Source organism: Rhineura floridana, chromosome 21, assembly GCF_030035675.1.
Source record: "Rhineura floridana isolate rRhiFlo1 chromosome 21, rRhiFlo1.hap2, whole genome shotgun sequence".
NCBI classification, from domain to species: Eukaryota; Metazoa; Chordata; class Lepidosauria; order Squamata; family Rhineuridae; genus Rhineura; species Rhineura floridana.
Genome location: NC_084500.1, coordinates 12,674,349 through 12,692,860, shown reverse-complemented (window position 1 = coordinate 12,692,860; position 18,512 = coordinate 12,674,349). Strand labels below are relative to the sequence as shown.

The 18,512-nt window shown below is 42.4% G+C and overlaps 1 protein-coding gene and 1 long non-coding RNA gene across 4 annotated transcripts in view; both read left to right on the top strand.

The window, feature by feature from the left end:
- The first annotated feature begins 241 nt into the window (after window positions 1-241).
- The window catches only part of VEZF1 (vascular endothelial zinc finger 1), a 28,207-nt gene continuing 9,936 nt past the window's right edge, over window positions 242-18,512 (top strand). For 2 of the 3 annotated variants that reach the window (XM_061604851.1, XM_061604849.1), the window contains exons 1-4: window positions 242-477; window positions 12,472-13,190; window positions 13,804-13,867; window positions 16,576-16,759. In XM_061604851.1, the coding sequence (XP_061460835.1) occupies window positions 445-477; window positions 12,472-13,190; window positions 13,804-13,867; window positions 16,576-16,759 (1,000 nt within the window). In that variant the 5' untranslated portion in view covers window positions 242-444. The remainder of the gene's footprint in view (window positions 478-12,471; window positions 13,191-13,803; window positions 13,868-16,575; window positions 16,760-18,512) is intronic. The other variant, XM_061604850.1, reaches the window with a different exon arrangement.
- On the top strand, window positions 4,091-7,259 carry LOC133374225 (uncharacterized). Its single transcript, XR_009759839.1, has 3 exons — window positions 4,091-5,223; window positions 6,381-6,522; window positions 7,181-7,259. It is a non-coding gene; the product is annotated as an uncharacterized LOC133374225 (long non-coding RNA).

Sequence of the window (18,512 nt, the reverse complement as noted above, 5' to 3'; positions counted from 1 at the left end):
TCCCTCCTTTCCCTGCCTCCCCACCGAACCCCCCCTCTGTGAGGCGGTGGTACGGCCCGGGGGTTAGCGGAAGCGCGGCCGCTGTGGCGCTGCCATGTTGAGGAGCCTCCGCCTCCTCCCTCCTCCGTCGCCGCCGCAGCCGCAGCCCCAGCCGCCGCCGCCGCCGCTTGTGCTTTGTTGTCGGCTCCATGTAGTTGGGGGCCCGCGGGAGGGAGGGAGGGAGGAGGAGGGGAGGGGGGCGGGCGGGGGAGAAACTGAGAGAGAGGCAGGAAGAGCGAGCGAGCGAGCGGGCGCTGTGAGGAGACGCTAAAAGACCAGGCCGCCGGGCCTGAGGGGAGAGAGAGAGAGACAGACACCATTTGTATCTGTATAGAAGACACTATTTTTATTTAATTTTTTTCTCTCAATATAACCCTCCATATTCTCGGCCGCCGCTTCCAAGCCATGGAGGCCAATTGGACCGCGTTCCTCTTTCAGGTGAGAGGGAGGGACGGGGGGGAGGAGGAGGGGGGTTAAAAAAAAACCGGCCAGACCTTGATTTCTTTCTACCCACCGACCCACCCCCCTTTTGAAAAACATACAACCGAGGTTGTCCCCGCCTCTGCGCCCCCCCTCCGCGCGCTGGGTTTTCTCCCCCCCCAAAAAAAGCACAACACTTAACCCACCCCGCTAGGCCCTTGGCTCGCTCTTGTCAGGCGGAGCGGCGGCGGCCCCCCTCCCAGTAGCAAAAAAAGAGGGGGTGGAATAGCGGGAGGGAGGAGAGAAGGAGAATGTAACTGGCCTCGCGCGCGCTCTTTCTCTCTCTACAGCGCTGTGGGAGGCCGGCTATAGCGCGGTCACTCTCCCTCCTCTGCTCTTTTCCTCTCTTTTCTTCTCTTCGCTAACCGGTTCCACCCCCTACCCCCAGGAAACAGCCGCTTGCATCCCGAAGCAGCAGCCTTCCCTCCCGCAAAAAAATAACACACCACCCCACGCTTAAAAAAGTATTTTGTGTAGCTGGGTTTCCTCCCTCCTTTACCTTCTATAGCTGGGTTTTTCTTCTGAAAATCGGAGGAAATCGTGATCTTTTATTATTATTTTTTTGGAAGGATGGGAGTTGGGGTTCCCTCCCCCCCCCCTTTCTTTTTGCAGTTCAGGTTGGTCAAATGTCTGGGGCTACTTTTTTAAAAAAAAATTGAACAAACTGTTCTGGATATATCTGTATATTCTACACTTTTTGATTCATCTGTGTTGCTTTTTGGATCTTGTGCTCAAATATTGGTGGTCACTTCTTAAAGAGAAGAAATATGTTGCACTTCTTGACTTGGCTGTGTTTTTCTTTCTCACCCACCCAAGTTTTTTTTCTGCTGCTGCATTTTTTAAAATGCTGCCTCCGTTCTTTTTAATGTTCTAATTATTTACGATTTTAATTAATCTCTCCATTTCTGGAGACTGCTTGCACATCCCTCTCCCCACCGCCACATTTTCTGCTGCTGCATTCTTTTGAGGTCCCCCCAAGTTCTTTAGGACTCTTAACTAATCTGTCTCCCTCCTCCAGGAGATCCTCTACACTCTTCTGTGCTCCTTCCCTTGCCACCACATTTTCTGCTGCATTCTTTATTAAAACCTCTCTCCAGTTATTTAGGACTTTTAACGAATTGCCTACTATGAGAGTCTGTATGCTCTACTTTTCCCCCCAACTTTTTTGCATTTTTGCCTCTCCCACCCAGTGTTTAATTGGGAATCTCGCATTATTTTTCTCCTCTCCCCTGCACTGCAAAATGAGATTTTCTGCACACTTCACTCACTTCAATCTCCTCTCCATCTTGTGTTCTCGAGCTGCTTATTTCTCTCCCTCCAATACTGCTGCTGCTGTATTCCCTCCCTGTTTTGTTTGAGACTCCTTAAGTATCCCTCCCATGCCCCCCCCATTCTCTGCACATTTTACTCTCCAATCTGGTAATGTTTGGTCTGAATTGTTTCTCCTGCTCCCAAATACTTCTGCCTTTTATTAAATATTAGTGTCTCTGACCCCTAGCTGCATTTCTCTTGCTTGCCTTTGTGTTTTCTTTGGTGTTTTAATTGCAGTTATTGCCTGTCGTTACTACCATAATCTGCACTCTCCCTTTAGTCTTTAAAGTGCCATAGGATCTTGTGTGTGGGTGTTCAGTAACTAACAGGGCTACCCTGGAATTTCATACTTTCTAAGTTGCTGCAACTTTGGCTGCCCTTCTCCTGGCATGTTACTCTTGACTGTTCTATTTTTTTCAAACATCTTATTGGTGTTGTCTGTTTTACTGATTTTTCATTTTCCTTCTTGCAAATGACTGACTCCCCCCTTGTTTTTGCATATAGAATTCTGCTTTTCTCCCCTTCTTTCCTCTCTTCTGTTGTCTTCAATTTTTGAACTGTACCACTCATTTTATTTCCTAAACAATTATACTCTTCCACCTTTCATAAGTTTGTTCTCCCATTTTCACCTCATTTTGCTTGTCCTTATATTTTTTCTCCTTATTTGTTGCCCTCCTAAGATGACTTTGTATTTTCTTTCTGTTCCCTTTGTTTTCTTTCTTTCTCAGTTCATACCATGACCTTCTTTTAGCATATTTTTTCTGCATTTATCACTTTCTCCAGTTAACTCTGTTTCCTATCCCTTCTTTGTAATGATGTGTATTCGCATGCTTCATTTCCTCTTCTCATTCTCCAAAAAATTTGTCACTTTCTCTCCTCAGTGCTCTTTTGTTCTGCTCTCCTACTTAAAACTACTATTCTCTTCTCCCATTTTTCTATTTTCTCTCTGCTACTCTGTCACATAAAAGCTTTCTACTCCCTGCTCCCCCTCCGGGGGCTTTTACCACTTTTCTGTTAGGAAAGTAGCCCTCTGTCTTTTGATTTCTTTTTTGTAACCGGTTTTTTGCTTGGAAATTAAATCAGCTTGAAGAAGTCTTAAGGACAGATGATATTTTAATTTTGATGTCCCACCTTCTTTATTGGGCTATAGGTCAGGAATCCCCTTACTTGCATGAAAAAGTGGCCTGCTTTGAGGAGAGAGCATGTTAACATAGTTGGAATTTGTTGACTTAACAAGAAAATGTTGGAACAAACCATCTGTGGGTGGTGGTGGGGAGAATATATTCAGGTTCCTAACCAATTTACTAGTCTGGAGCTTGATTTCAAAAAATACTTGCCCAAGAGAATTTTTCCAGGGATTGCTCTCAACAAATCAGACCCTGAGTGAGTAACAACCATGTATTCTCTTAAGCAGCTCCCTGTGCTAAACCCATTTGAAAAACAAAAGTCCCATTAAGAGCTATTTTTTTAAAAGATGCTAGAATATAATGTAAAAAATGATGCCATATAGCTTGCAACTTGAGTCACTTGGAAGCATTAATCTTCTGTAAGGAATGCAGCATGCTAGGCTACTTCCTAAATCTACAATCCAAGAGAGAACCTAAATTACAAACTATCCCCCCCTTTTTTTTTTAGCTTGGAAAAAGTAAACTAATTGCAATACCTCTTCTCCTCCCTCTTTCTTGAAGGTAAAATAATCCTCTCTGCAAATTACAAGCCTGCGACATTTGCCTGTTGAGCCTTCTGTTCTCTTTAAAATACAAAGCATGATTCCAGTTTGAAAACATGAAGCGAAGGAATAAATCTGAGGCCAATGCACTGCAGTCTTTCTCTTCTAAAGGAAAATAGTCACCCAAGTAAAAAGATGAGTCACTCTCTTAGGTGCCCAGTCTCTGGAAGCAGGCTTTAAAAAACCTCTTGAAAACAAAATCTGTTTGAGCCAGTGATAATTAATAGAGTTCTTGTGTGACTTTTATCTTTATATACAAGGAATAAAATGTTTTACCATAGGCAGATTCCAGCAATTATATGTCTGCAATCCACTCAAGGGTTTAATTATTTTCCCTGTTTTGAGATTTGAACATTGTTACATTTCTTAGTGAAGTATGGGCTAGAGGTCATTTTTCCTTCTCCTTGTCCACCTCTACTCCCTCGATATCTTTTCTTAATAGCCATTTGAAGGAAAGATTATTGTGAAAATAGACTTTAGGACTTTAATGGCTGACTCACAGTTATGTTTCTACTTCACATGGCTTTAGTCAAAAATTTTTTTACTAAAGAAATGTATACAGTATTTCAGCAAGGGAGTAAAAATTAATCTCTTGAATCAAACCTCATAAAAAGATATGAACGGCTATTTGTATGCAGGATGGATTTTTGCCACCTCTTCAAGGTTATTGATCTCTTTCTTGTGTTGAAAAGTGTCTTGCTCTGAAGCAAAGTGGAGCTTTTAAGCCTGAGTAACTTGTCTACACACCTGAGCTGATGTATATGTTAAAACAGATATTTTTTTTGCCCTGAAAGTGCACATTGCATGTTTAATATTAGGAAAAAGATAATCCATGTAATAGCACAACCAAGGTATGATTCACTTATGCTAATTGGTTGCTCTGACATCAAGGCTTCAGTGCAAAAAAATCTTTGCCTCTGGCAATGGAAGTTCACAGTGCCAAATCCTTCCACCCTGGGTCATGAAACTGTGTTCTCTTTTTATCACAGAAATCACAGTGATAGAAAGGAAACCCAGAGCTATCGATTTGAATGCCAGGCTATACAAAACCAGCCTGCAAGTGAATGAAAATGACTTAACAAAATATAGTCAGATGCTGTTTCATTCTTCATGTCCTCATTTATCTCCTGATCCCTTTTTAGAAGGCTTTAATGCAAGGGATCAGTGGGAATCCCAGTAACATTGCTTATGGCAGAAAGTGACACTTATTTAGCAATTTTAGCAAACTAACAAGTCAAGGTGCCTGGGTCTTAATGTACATATCTTTGTGCAAATTACTTTTACAGCAGAAAGCTTCATAAATACATAGAGTTCGACATTCTAATAGCTGTGTTGGTTTTGTGTTGACAAGAATGAACCTAACCTCCCCAAGGCTTGCACACTCCCCTCTTCTTTGGGGTGTGTGTGTGTGTGTGCGCGTGTGCAAGAGATAGGAAGCGTCCATTTCAATTTCAGATTAACCACAGTTCAGTGTATTGTCCGAACCCTAAACTGTGGTTAATCTTTCCTGTGATTAGAGAAAAATGCCAGCTGCTTAACTATGTTTTGAAGTTAGATTGTTCCACATAATTTTAAGTTTTTCCAGATTTCAGATAACATGGCAAGTTGCAGTTAATAAAAAAAGGAAGCAAAAGTTTACAAATGTCTTCTCACAGTTGTACCAGGTATGTGTGTGCAAGGCCAGGGGGAGGCCAGGCTTGTTCTCATGATGCTAAATTATGGTTTCATTGGGTCCAAACCAGCCCGAAGTATATCATAACCTCACAAAGTTTAATGGCTCTCTTAGGCTTAAAAAGACTTAAAAGTCTGGCTTGATTGAATCTTGTCTGAAGAATTTATGTGCTGTTTTGATCTGTCCTTAAAATTGTGATTTTAGGTTAGGGGCCTTGAGCCAAATCTTTTTCTTCCATTATTTTCTTTGGCAGCTAAGTTACCAGCGTAGGTGGAAGAAGGGCATGGAAACTGATGTAGGTGTGCTAATTATCGATAGGCTATTTTGAAGGGAGGTGGTTGTGGTTGTGACCCTCTGGTGATAACTGCTAGCAGGCTGCTTTCTTTTAGGTTATCTGTGCATTACATTAAAATAGGTAAAAGCTCTATATGAAGACACTACATAGTGTCTACAAGATACATTAATGTAAATACTTTTGTGTAGAGGCTACTGGGAAATACTTATACTGTAAAAGGGTTGAAGGCTGCCTAAGTTGGCTTTCTAGTATTGCATCTTTGGCTGCATTTGTTTTCTTGGCCACAAAGAGCGATCAGTTTTAGGGAAAGGACACTATTCTTAAAGGCATATTAGTTGAAATCCTGATGGAAAGTGAAGCTATGTGTTGGGTTCATGGTCTGATAATTTAGCCTTCCATCCCTGCTATAAAATTACATGTGGGTTTGAAATGCAGGCTATGCTTACAGACTCTAGTCTGGGGCAAAAAAGGTTCTGTACAACAAGTACAAAATTGGGCACTTGGCAAAGTACCTATTATAGGAAAGTACCTCCCACTCTGCGAAAGACAAAACAGATACATTAATCCTTCTCTCCCATCTCCAGTGAGCAATTGGTTTAGTGGTGGTGGGAATAATGTTTCAGCTGATTTTTGGTCTTTGTAAGACATGGGATGTCTGGTAGAAGGGTGCAGAGGGAAGCTGAAGAACTTGAACAGTCATGTTTTTGCTTTTGGAGGGATGCTTTACTGATAGTGAATTAGTGCTTATACTATTCATGCTTTGCTGATTTTATTGTTGAATTGTTGCTGGGTGGATTTTGTTAGTTTATTGAATTTTAATATTTTAATTTGGTTTATTATTTTATGTCATCTAGAGAAATGTTTTTATTAGGTGACAAATAAAAGTTAAAACAAGCGTGATAGCAACAGCCAACTTCATAATAATGGTGGGTTGAACTGTCCTGAGCCCACCTTTTCAACTAAGAATCCAGTGAAGAGCTCTGCAAGGGCGGAAAGGTATTTGCTTCCATTCTTGCTGAAACTGGCAGAAGAGCTACTTAATTTTCAAACCTGTTAGTTAATATGTGCAGATGGAGTAGAGGATGGCAGAAAGATGGGGTGGGAAGCTGAAGAAGTTGTGCACTCACATTGTCAGTTCTTGTGCTTTTCTTGGTGAGGTTAAACAGTAATGGGGCTTTGGAGGTGGAGCAATATTATGTGGGTCCAGGGCCGGCACCAAAGGTCGGCCAGGTGGGGCCCTGGCTGAGGGCCCTGTGGCCCACAGGGGCCCCTGAAGGGCCCCTTGTTAGGGTGGGGGAGTAGTGCTCCCCTTCTGCGATCCATGGCAGGGAGCTGCCTTCCTGCTCACCCGCCCCCATCGCCCTCTTGCTTGCCTGCCCCCCATCCCCCTGCCCACTTGGTAGGTAGGTGGGGCGTGCATGTGTGCCAGGGCCCAGGGCAGGCTGGTGCCAGCCCTGTGTGGGTTACCAGTTGGCCATTCCTTGTAAGATGTGGGCTAGTTGGCTTAAGTCAGACTATCCAAGTGAAAATACTTGGTTGAAATTGTGTGGCTTATAAGAGGGTTGCGTGCTGCAAACTGGGTCTGGGTTACAAAGAACTGTGTTACTAGTTTCATGAGCTCTGTGTGTGTTTATACTTTGTTTTCTTCTGACAGAAGCCTTCCACGCTGCCTGACAAACTGCTTTCGAAACAGGTGCTTCAGAACCAGACTGTGCTGTGCAGAGAGCCCAGTTTTCACAAGGCTAGTGCAAGCCCAATCTGGCCTGGATTTACTTACTCAGCCTATACCTTGCAAGCTATTTCCAGTAGCAGACATTTGTGAAATGCCTCGTTTTCCATTCATGTATTTGATATAATGATTGCTGTCTCTAGACAGGAATTGTAGAAAGAGGAATGAGACTTGATTGTAACTAGTAGCAATGTACACAGTGCTTCTTTCAAAACATGGCTGTTTAAAAGGGCTTCATTAAGGCCTATTGATGTCTTCAAATTAAGAACCATTTCACTCGGGAATCTCTAGATTCTGATTCAGACTAAAAGCAGCCCATGTGATTAATTTTGCTTAAACCCAAGTATAGGAAAGCATATACAGTGAAGCACATATAACTTGTAAGGAAATGAGCCTAAAATGTTTGGTATTTTTTCCCCATATAGACAGAATTTAATTCAGCTGTATTGGTAACAATTAATTTCGCCAGATGAAGAGAGCCTATAGGGTCTGATGCCAGTGGGAGGGGGAGTGCAGGCATGTTGTTCCTCGCTGAGAAATAACATCGTGTGTACAGTTGCATTTCTCCCCAGTCATTCGGGGTCATCTTGTACTGTGGCATGTTTAAAGGAGTTTGTGCTTGAATCCTCTGTCCTGGCCCATAAGGTTAGGTCTGTTAATCATTTTAAAGACTTTTTGTTAATTGAAAAGCTTACTACTGCTTTGAGTTATTGAGGTTGCCAAATCTTGCATAGTTCCCCTAATATGCCCCCCAAATATTTTCAAGTTCTTAAGCAGTATCATGCTATACTTAGGCAACCATGTACATGGGATCTGTTTTGTTTTTGTGCTGGGCAAGTGAATTTCAAAACTAGGGTGCAGCCAGCATCTGTTCTCACCTGTCCCTTGCTTTATTGCCCTGTCTGATACAGTGCCCTGAAATAGAGCCACACGCTCCTCAATCTCAGGATAACATGTAGCTGAAAAGTTGCTCATCTCAAAATACTCCACTTGTTCCCTTGTGACCTCATCTTATTTTTTTAATATTGCAAGTTGAAAAATCCCAACCAATTGTCATGCCCTCTCCTACCTTTGCTCAATGGCATCCTCCTCTATAAGAGTATATAGTGATCTGGTTCAACTATATTATTCCCCTTGTCTTGAGCCAAGCTTGTTTTCTTCTCCATTGCATGCAGGTGATATGGCCTCCAGGCCTTAGGCTCATTATGGCTTCAGAAGTAAAGTCCCTTGAGTTATCCCCAGATCCTCCATATTTGCTGATTTAAAATCTTTTCCCCAAGGAGTTGCTGACAGAATAAGAAGTATGTATCTTACTTTCACCTGTCTTCAGCCTGGAATGCCTTAGTCATTGTGTCACTAAATATACATATATATGTCAGAAGGTGTGAGTTCCAAAATACATGTTCTATATGTTTAGTTCCAGTATGGGCAAGCTATTACAAGTACTTGATTGAATTGACCGCCACCTTGCCTGGCTAGCTGTAAGCTGGCTGATGGGTGGCTTTCAAGAGCAGCCTTCCTGCGGACTGGCTGGTGTTGACAGTTGTGTTATTCCCTTGTAATATATCCACAATCTAATAGAGCAGACTGGGCATTATAATTATATTTGTAACTTGTAGTTAACCAAATAGGCTGTCATTAAGATAGGGATCATGCAATATGTTGAGCAGCATGGCATACACCCAGTCATTAGCTGCAAGAATTGCACCCCTCGGGAATTAAAAAAAAAGCTTTGCTAGAACATGCACCTCGCTACGTTTGTCTGATGAGTGAGCGCCTGTATTTAGAAAGCAAGTGGCTTGTCTTCCATTTGGGGAAATTGCTGTGGGTGAGATTATATAATTCTGGTGGCCATTGCCTCACTTCTTATGTTGCTATTGTGTTTGTAGTAGAGAATAATAGCCTTCTTAAAAAAAAGGTGGAGAGCTCAGTGGTTTAGTTTTCGAGGTGATGTGGATATTTAAGTTGGCGAACAGGCTGCTTTGAAGAACCCATTTGTGAATGCTCCCACTTGTGAAAACAGGCATATGGTGCAGTGGTATTCAGACTTCATAGAGGTTTCTCAGTTGGAGGACCAGTAAATAGTAAACAAGTTTCCCTGAAAGATACTTGTCCCCTCTTACTGATATTCCCCCTGTAAGGTGCAGCCTCGGAGGATCATTGGATAGAGATGGACAGAAGGTAGACTGGTAGATTTGTGAGTGATTTGAAGTAGATCGCCAAAGATTTCTGACTCTTGATTTTTCAACAATGGCAACAAAATACCCCCCCCCTTATATTGCTGAAATGAAGAAAGCTTGGAGTGGAGGGGATTTTTATGAGGAAGGAGTATGAGCTATGTTCAATTCTAGTATTAAGAACAATTTTTTGGGCTTAGAATTACAAAATTAAAAAAACAGGTTTAGAATAAAAAATAGGTTTAGAATTAAAAAAATTAATTAAAAGCTTATGTCTTCTGCACTTGCCTCCAGTTGGAGTATTTTGGGATTTTAGTAATAAATAAATAAATGGTCCCACATGTCTGAAGTCTCTCCACCTGTGTTTTAGGTGTGTGCTTGTTTCATGCATGGTAAGTAATGGTCTGATTGGCCTGTTCAGGGATAATAAAACAAGGTGCTGCCTTATGGCCCAGTTCTGTCTGCTCTGACTCGCAGCTGGTTTCCAGAGTTTTGGCAAATGTCTTTCCCAGTTCCAGCTCCCCAAGATCTTTTAACTGGTGATGCCAGGGATTGAACCTGAGACCTGAAACACAAAGCATGTGCTCTGCCACTCACTTGGTCTCCTTTCTGTGTGGATCCATGCAAATTGCACTTGAGAACATGCTTCAGAGTTTTGTGCAACCCATAGCCATTTTTCAGCAGTTAAGTCAAATGGAAAAGTTCCTCTGAAGCTAGGTTGCATGGAAAACCAGTTTGCTAATACATTCTTGTGTACAGTTGGCCTGTGTGACTACATACAGGGCTCAGCTTTCTCTTGCAAGGTGCTGCATATTTTTACCATCAGAAATGTTAATTTAGTCCTTTCAAGTCAGTCTGATGTTAACGGGTACTGCAAGTAGAAAACACCTGCTGGGAATGAAAGGGTTGGTATTAACTTCCTCTCCTATGGGGAAGGCTCCGGTGCTTCAGATGTTACATGGACAAATACTCCACTTTTCAGGCAAGATTGGCTCCTAAGTGGCTTACAGTTAAAATCCATACAAAATCCACTCCTAGTTGATAGTGTACAAAGATGTGGCTTTGGGCTGAACACAAGTACAGAGGACATTTGTATAAGTAAAAGATGAAGAGGGCCAAACATTCCTTATTCTTGGCCTGTTGGCCAGCTGACCAACATTCTGATCCCAGTAGCTACTGTGTGAGTGGCTTTCTAAATGCAACATGTGCTAGGAGTTTGGTACAAAGATGTTTTGAAAGAATTTGAGATTTTGGCATTCACAATATTTTGGCAAATGTTCCATTAGTTAATCTAAAGTATGAGATTAATGTACACTACAGTATACAGTACACAACTTTGTCTCTAAGCTGCAAAATATACAGTAGCACTAGAGAATTGGAGAGAAGTACAGGCCTAACTGTAGCTGGGTTTGCAGGCCCGGTAACTATCCATGGTTTATCTTCTAGCTTTCCACCAAACCAGGGAGTTTGATGCTGATAGCTATTTAAAGAGGATACAGTAAACTAGGCAACCAGTACTTAAACCACAGTCTTCCTTCATTAGCCCAGGGGTGGGAAACCTGTGGTTGCTGGCCTAATCAGGCCTACCAGGCCATTGTGTCCAAGCCACACCCACCTGCCAATCACCTGACATCATATATATGAGCAGATAAAAAGGCAGCAGAAGGGGCTTCTAAAGAACTGCCAGTCAGATGGTCGTTGCCACACCAGAAACCCCAAATGCAGTGCTTCTGAAGTTCTGCTGATTGGCAGGGTGTCATAGGTGCTGCATAACTGATTTCTGAAGCAGTAACTATCAGCTGATTGGTAGGACTTCAAAGCACAGCACAGGGCTCTTTGCAAGCCCCTTACAAAGAGCCCTGCGTGGTGCTTTGAAGTCACCAAATGTGGAAATGGACTGCCTTCAAGTCGATCCCGACTTATGGCTACTCTATGAATAGGGTTTTCATGGTAAGCAGCATTCAGAAGTGGTTTACCATTGCCTCCCTCTGAAGCTAGTCCTCCCCAGCTGGCTAGGGCCTGCTCAGCTTGCCACAACTGCACAAGCCCGCCCCTTCTTAACTATTTGCTCATCATCTGTGCTTCAGAGTGTTGCAGCACCTGATGTCATTGTGGTGTCAGGTGATTGATAGATGGAGAGTCCTGCCCACCTATCAGATTTGGTGCATGAGTAGATGAGACAAGGATCTGGTCTGCTGGCTGGATCCAGTTCTCCACTTCCCATTAGCAAGTTTCCAGTTCTTCAAATCAGTGTAAAGAAGACTTTCTGAACAACTTTCTTCACCTCCTTCCTAAAAATAGGTAAGAATGAGTTCTGGCGGGCCTTCTGGGGGAGGTAATTTGATAAAAAGTGCAACAAACTGCTGGCTGGTTATACATGAGAACAATTTTCATTTGTTAAAACATGTTTCTTACTCTGAACAATGAAAAAATCTGACAGTACATTGACTGAAGACTTGAAAATGAAACAACTTTAGGCAGGTCTTAGGTAAAACTTTGATGCCTTACGAAATGGCTAGTCTCTTGCTGGCTACTATTTATGTTGCTCAGTCTCCATAGCTTGCACTTGTTTCTGCCTCCCTAATACTTGGGTTTTTTTGGGGGGAAGCAGGAATAGTGTGGGGGGAGGGAATTAAAAACGTGAATATTGGTGGTAATAGAATAACTTGGCAAAGTAAAATATGTACAAATTTGCTTTCAGTATTCTTAGTGTGCATCTTGAATCTTTTAGTGTGTGTTGTGTATGCACGCATAGTCCTACACATTAAATTCTATTTGAATATTAGGAGCTAGCTGCCTCTCCTTTCGAGTGAAGGAAAGCACCTCTATATCAAAATAAACCCTATTTGAGTAGGTCATTTTTTTGGTAAACTGTTTTGAGGTTTTGTTAACAATCAAGTGGTATATAAATTTTGCTAAATAAAATTAAAATGTGTCAAATCTGCATCTCTATTCTCAGCAGATTTCTGAGCAGTCTCCCCTTATCAAAGCTAAATAGTACATTTGTGAGTTATGAAATGTGAATGTTTTTGTTTATAGGCACATGAAGCATCGCATCACCAACAGCAAGCAGCGCAGAACAGTTTGCTTCCTCTCCTAAGCTCTGCCGTTGAGCCCCCTGACCAGAAACCAATTTTACCCTTACCGATAACACAAAAACCTCAGCCCCCACCAGAAACGCTAAAAGATACCATTGTCGGGATTAAAAAGGAGAAACCGAAAACTTCCTTTGTGTGCACGTACTGCAGCAAGGCCTTCAGGGACAGCTACCATTTGAGGCGTCATGAGTCCTGCCACACAGGGATAAAGTTAGTGTCACGGCCAAAGAAAGCTCCTGCCACGATGGTGCCCCTAATCTCGACCATCGCAGGTGACAACAACCGGTCAACGCTGGTTTCGACCATTGCAGGTATCCTGTCGACTGTCACTACGTCTTCCTCCGCCACCAACCCAAGCAGCAGTGCTGGTGCCACAGCCATGCCAGTGACGCAGACTGCAAAGAAGCCTAGCAAGCCTGTCAAAAAGAATCATGCCTGTGAGATGTGTGGCAAGGCCTTCCGTGACGTCTACCACCTCAACCGGCACAAGCTGTCCCACTCGGACGAGAAACCTTTTGAGTGCCCAATTTGCAACCAGCGTTTCAAAAGGAAGGACCGTATGACCTATCATGTGAGGTCTCATGAGGGTGGCATCACCAAACCTTACACCTGTGGTGTTTGTGGAAAAGGCTTTTCGAGGTACCATGTAGAAAATCCCAGGCGAGCTCAAGTATTGGATTTTCATTCCGTGTTCGCGTGGGGGGTGGGGGTGGGAAGGGGCTGTGAAGAGAGTGAGTGTGGGAGGCTGGGCCGGGGGGGGGGGATGACCCACCCTTCTTAGAAGGTGGGTCTCTAATTCTGAACCTAAAGCAGTTTTGCATGTGATGGGAGGTACTGCCTGTGGTCTTAAACCAGACATTAATTTATTGTTAGTCTGCATTGGACCTTGCATGAGCAGGCTCTGGACAGAGATCTTAAAAACTCCACTTTTATGGGGAGCGGGGAAAAGTGCTTATTTAGTCTCTTGTTGTATTTGCATGATCTGCAGTTCTAAGTAAATGGCTAGTAGATCTTCTGTCTCTTTAAAAAAATAATATCAGTGGGAATGTTAGGGAAAACTTTAAATTTTCAGGGCAGACCTGCAGATAGTCACTGGTAAGCTTGAACTATATGGCATCTTTGAGGGGTTTAGTAAGGATGATGCTTTTAGTTTGGGAAGTGTGGGATTATATTTGGGTGGTTAATTGAAGGATGTTGGGTTTTATGGATGATCAGTACTGTGTTATGTGTAACAATGTGTTCTCTGTGTCCCTACTTTTTTCTTTCTATGCAGGCCTGATCACTTAAGTTGTCATGTCAAACATGTTCATTCCACAGAGAGGCCCTTCAAATGCCAAGTAAGGATTTTGGTGATCTATAGAGCTTATAACTTGTTGAGCTGTTAGCTGTCAGCAAAAGTGCGTCACGCTAGAGTTTGGATTCAGAAATCATAAGGATTCCTTGAATTGAAACTGTCAGGGCCTGAGAACCAAATTGGGTCCCTTTCTGGCTTCTTGGAATCTCCCATATAGACTGCATCAGTAGGGCCTCGTCTTGCTTAAAGAAGTCTTGGACCTTATCTCTATGAGGCCGCATTGGCCAAGTGTCAAAACAGCCCAGAAGACTTTTATAGGGTAAGAACATAAGAATAGCCTGCTGCATCAGGCCAGTGGCCTGCCTAATCCAAGCATCCTGTTCTCCCAGTGACCAGCCATGGGAAAAGCATGAGGGGCAGAGAAGCTCCCTCTTCCAGTAGCAACTTCCTTGAGCAGGGCTCTCTTCAGATTTTTTGCTGGCCTTGGTAGCCAGCCAGAAGATGTTCAGAGAGGCAGGGTCAAGCCACTGCCATTATACTGTGCTTTGTATGCACTTGGCATGGTGCTGAAGGGCACTGTGAGGTCAAGGAGGATCTCTCCCCACTGCTTCAAGCTCCAGAGGAGAACATGGGTCAATAAACTTGCCAGAGCAGGGATACTTACTGTCACAAGAGAATCTGTGGAACCTTGTTCGTGAGGTTACTGTGCATGGGTTGCAACCATTCTAGTGTTCTACAAACACATATGTGGGTGTGGGATTATAACTGTCAGTGTAAGCTGCTTAGATATCTTTTGTTCTTTGAAATACGAATGCTGTTAATACATAAATTAATACATAAGTTAATAAGTGAATAAAATGTATAGCTATGTGCATTTTCATTAAGTGGAGGTACATGCATAAGACATTCTGTTGGATAGCATGAATATATTTTTCCTCTGTGTTTGAGCAAGATTATATATATGAATTACTTGAGCGTCTCATTTTGCTATCTTAAACTGCCTAACTTCACTCTTTACCTACATCTCTAGGAGAATAGAAAACGTTTTCCGCTGTTAGACCATATCTAGTCTTAGTTCAGTAAGCATATTGTCAGGCATTTCTGGCAAATGCTGTATTCAGCAAACAAATTATGGCCTCGGTGCTGAAGACCGGTTCTTGTGATAAAAGCTAAAGTTAGGATATAAAGACAGACTTTCAAGGCAAATACATGTTTGCAAGTAAAAATATCCTACAGGTGACTGATTAAGGAAGCTTTTGTAAACTGAAAAAGAGTTGCGCTCTTTTTTCCACATCAAGGTTGTCAGTGTGCCATAAATGACAACCTGTATGCATGCGTAGGCAGGCTAGCACTTCTTTTTGTGTGGCCTAATAACTTGTCAACTAATTTATGAGGCTGAACTTAAAGGCAAGCACAAAATAACTTGGGTGCTTGAACAGTTGACTCTGTTCTTCTGTTTAGTTTTATCTATGCATGACTGAGCTTGTTCCCAGTGACTCAACTATGGCCTGCTAGTGCTTTGAATTAAAAGGAATGACTCTTCATTCTTTGTGTTCATTTTTTTGTCTGATTTTTATTTAACTAAATATAAATGAGCAATAGAAAAATCTTTGATCAAGAGTGTTAGCAGGAAACTATAAGAGACCACCTGTGTGTGTGTTTTCCTAGCATATATAGCCCTTTGTCAACAAAAGTTCCACTTTTGTCCTTATCTCTATGATAGGAGAGTGCCGTTTTACATTTGAATAATGGATCCATCAATTTGAAGGTTGGAAGAAGAGTTAAGGCTCCCTGTTCATATTATTTCAGAATATGTAAAAATGGTCTTTATCTGCTGTATTGTCATACTGCATGACTAATTCTGGTTTATCCAGCTGCAAATGTGTACTTCAGGAAAACAAAGGGGGAATGATGACTAGGCATGTTAGGCCTGGTAGAGGTGGTAAAATGGTTCACATACCACTTTGCATAGTTGAGTGCTGTTCCACACACATTCTGTGCAGATGGAAATCTAGCATATCAGAGAGAAGGATTCTAGCCCACATTGCAAAATATATTTTTGCATGCAGGAAGATTCAATCACAATATTCTCTCCTGGTGTACTCCATTCCCCCGCAGTCTAAAGTTGTACAGCCTAAAAACATGTATACCATTTTACTTTCCATTTGAACAAATTAGGTGTTGGATCCCTTTTACAAATCTTCTAATTAATGTGACTACTGTGGGGGAAGCAGCCATACATACTAGCTGGGTTACAAATCAAGTAGGTTAACTGTGTGCACTTATAGGGAGCAATACTGGTATGTTTTAATTGAGAACGTATGCACCTGCTGGATGAGGCAAGTGGTCCATCTAGTCCATCCTGTTTTCACAGTGGCCAACCAGATACCCCAATGGGAACCCGGCAACCAGGACATAAGCACAAGAGCACCCTCCCCTCCTGCAGTTTCCAGCAACTGGCATTCAATGGCATATTGCCTCCAACTGTGGAGCCAGAGCATAGCCATTGTAGCTGGTAGCCATTGACAGCTTTATTCTCCATGAATTTGTCTAATCTTTTAAAGCCATTGGAGCTGGTGGGCCATCACTGCCTCCTGTAGGAATGCACAAGTCAGAAGGGTTTGGAACAAAACCCCATTAAGTTCCTTCTTTGGCATGTGAGGTTTAAGAACTTATGCATTGGCAACTTAATAATAATATACGAAATATTTAAAACTATCTGCCTTAAACCTTCTGGTTCCTTCTGTGTAGACCTGCACAGCAGCCTTTGCCACCAAAGACAGGCTGCGGACACATGTGGTGCGCCATGAAGGGAAGGTGTCGTGTAACATCTGTGGTAAACTTCTGAGCGCAGCATACATTACCAGCCACTTAAAGACTCATGGGCAAAGCCAAAGTATCAACTGTAATACCTGTAAGCAAGGCATCAATAAAAGTAGGTGGACCCATTTTTTTTAACAAAGCCTTTCAGTGTTGTCTTTACCATCAGAAGTATGTAGTTATCATGTGTGGCATGTTTAAAGTGTAAAAGACACGATGCAGCTTTCATAATAAATAGCATAGACTTGCAACCAAGACTTGTAAGGATAAGAATTTCTGTATCAGTCTGGAGGTTTTTACTGATTTTTGTTTTCTTACCACGACGACCGATCTGAAACTTTGCCAGGCTCTGAGTGCAGGATGCAGGGCCTTAATCCAAAGCCCTTTTGAAGTTGGTGGAAGGCATCCCATTGATTTCAGCAAGCTTTGAATTACTGCTTCAGTGTTCTTGGCTTGCTGGAGCTGATGACTAAACAAATAAAAAAATGCACTTACGCACTTTTTGGGGGGCAGTGAAGATAAATCTTGAGTTGTTGCCGCTGAAATGCCTGGTCAGTTTAGAAGGTGCAGATAATGAGGAAGCTCCCCCGCCAAATGTATATTTAAGGCTGGGATGTTCAGTGGGTCCTAAAGGAGTGAAGTGCCCAGCGGCTTACTTCAGCCCCCCTTTGAAGGATCTCCATAGCACTTACAAAAAGCCTTTTGAACTTTTCTCCATGTACTCCATGTAGAATCCTGAAAGCACATAACTAGCTATGGGAGGCAAAATAGAAATTTCTTGGCTCTAATTGTTCACTGTAGAGCAATTTTCAATAGTTTTGTCAAAATCTGCAAAACCCAAGCAGTAAATTTATAAATAGCTATAACCTATGGCGAGCAAAGATCATCCCTTAATGAGCAGACAGGTGTTTTTATTAGTGTTCTCTAGATCAATTACGAGATTTGACCTATATACATAGCAGAGTGAGATAGTAGTAGAGCTCTGAAGTGGTAGAATGGATTGGACCACCTCCGGCTGCAGGTGAAGGGCACCCTTCTTCAATGCTTGTGTGATTAAAAATAGCCACCCTTCAAGAAGAAAATGAACACAGCAAGGAGCAGACTGCGGTAGATCTATCTCCCTGATGTCCTGTGGGATGGGGCTATTTGCAGAGAAATTTTTATTTGGGAGTGCAAAAAAAGCAATCTTCCACCCTTCTAAATGTGGTAAGCCCAGTCTATCACTTCATTCTTTTGCAAGTGTAGATGAGACATTAATATTTATTTATTAGACTTATATCCCACCCAGTAGGAGCCCAGTAATAATACATGTGGGCTAGTTTTATTAGTGTGGAGATCTAAGCACTAATAAGCCTACAGAATAAGTGAGCTTCCTAGTGAAGTGAAGGAAAATATGTGTGTTGTTGCCCAGTCTTCTCAAATACTAAGAGAATGGGAGTCTGTATGTTGTGTTTTCAGAGGTCTGAGAGAAGGGTTTCAGCATTGCCCTTCTTCATAATTCCTGCCCTGCCCCAGGACCTTCAAATGGGTTGCTTCAGAATATATATTTATTGTACCATTGCAACAACCCAGTGAGGATAGATTAGCCTGAAATAGCTAGTGGTCAGCTTCATGGCTTGGTAGGGTCTTGAGCCAAAGTTTCCTATCTCTGGACTGTAGTCTCTACCCACTGCACAGGCTCTGTTGCTCTGCGCCTGTGTAACAACCCTCCTTTGCCTATGTATCTCCCATTATTTTCCTTTCTCTGTCAGTCGCTCACCCCTCCCCGTATTGTGTGTAAAAAAAAAAAAGTATTCTAGCTTTTTCAGTGGAGATAAATGGTGTGTTGTGTAAATTATGCAAAGTTGCTTCATCTGCATTCCTCTTAA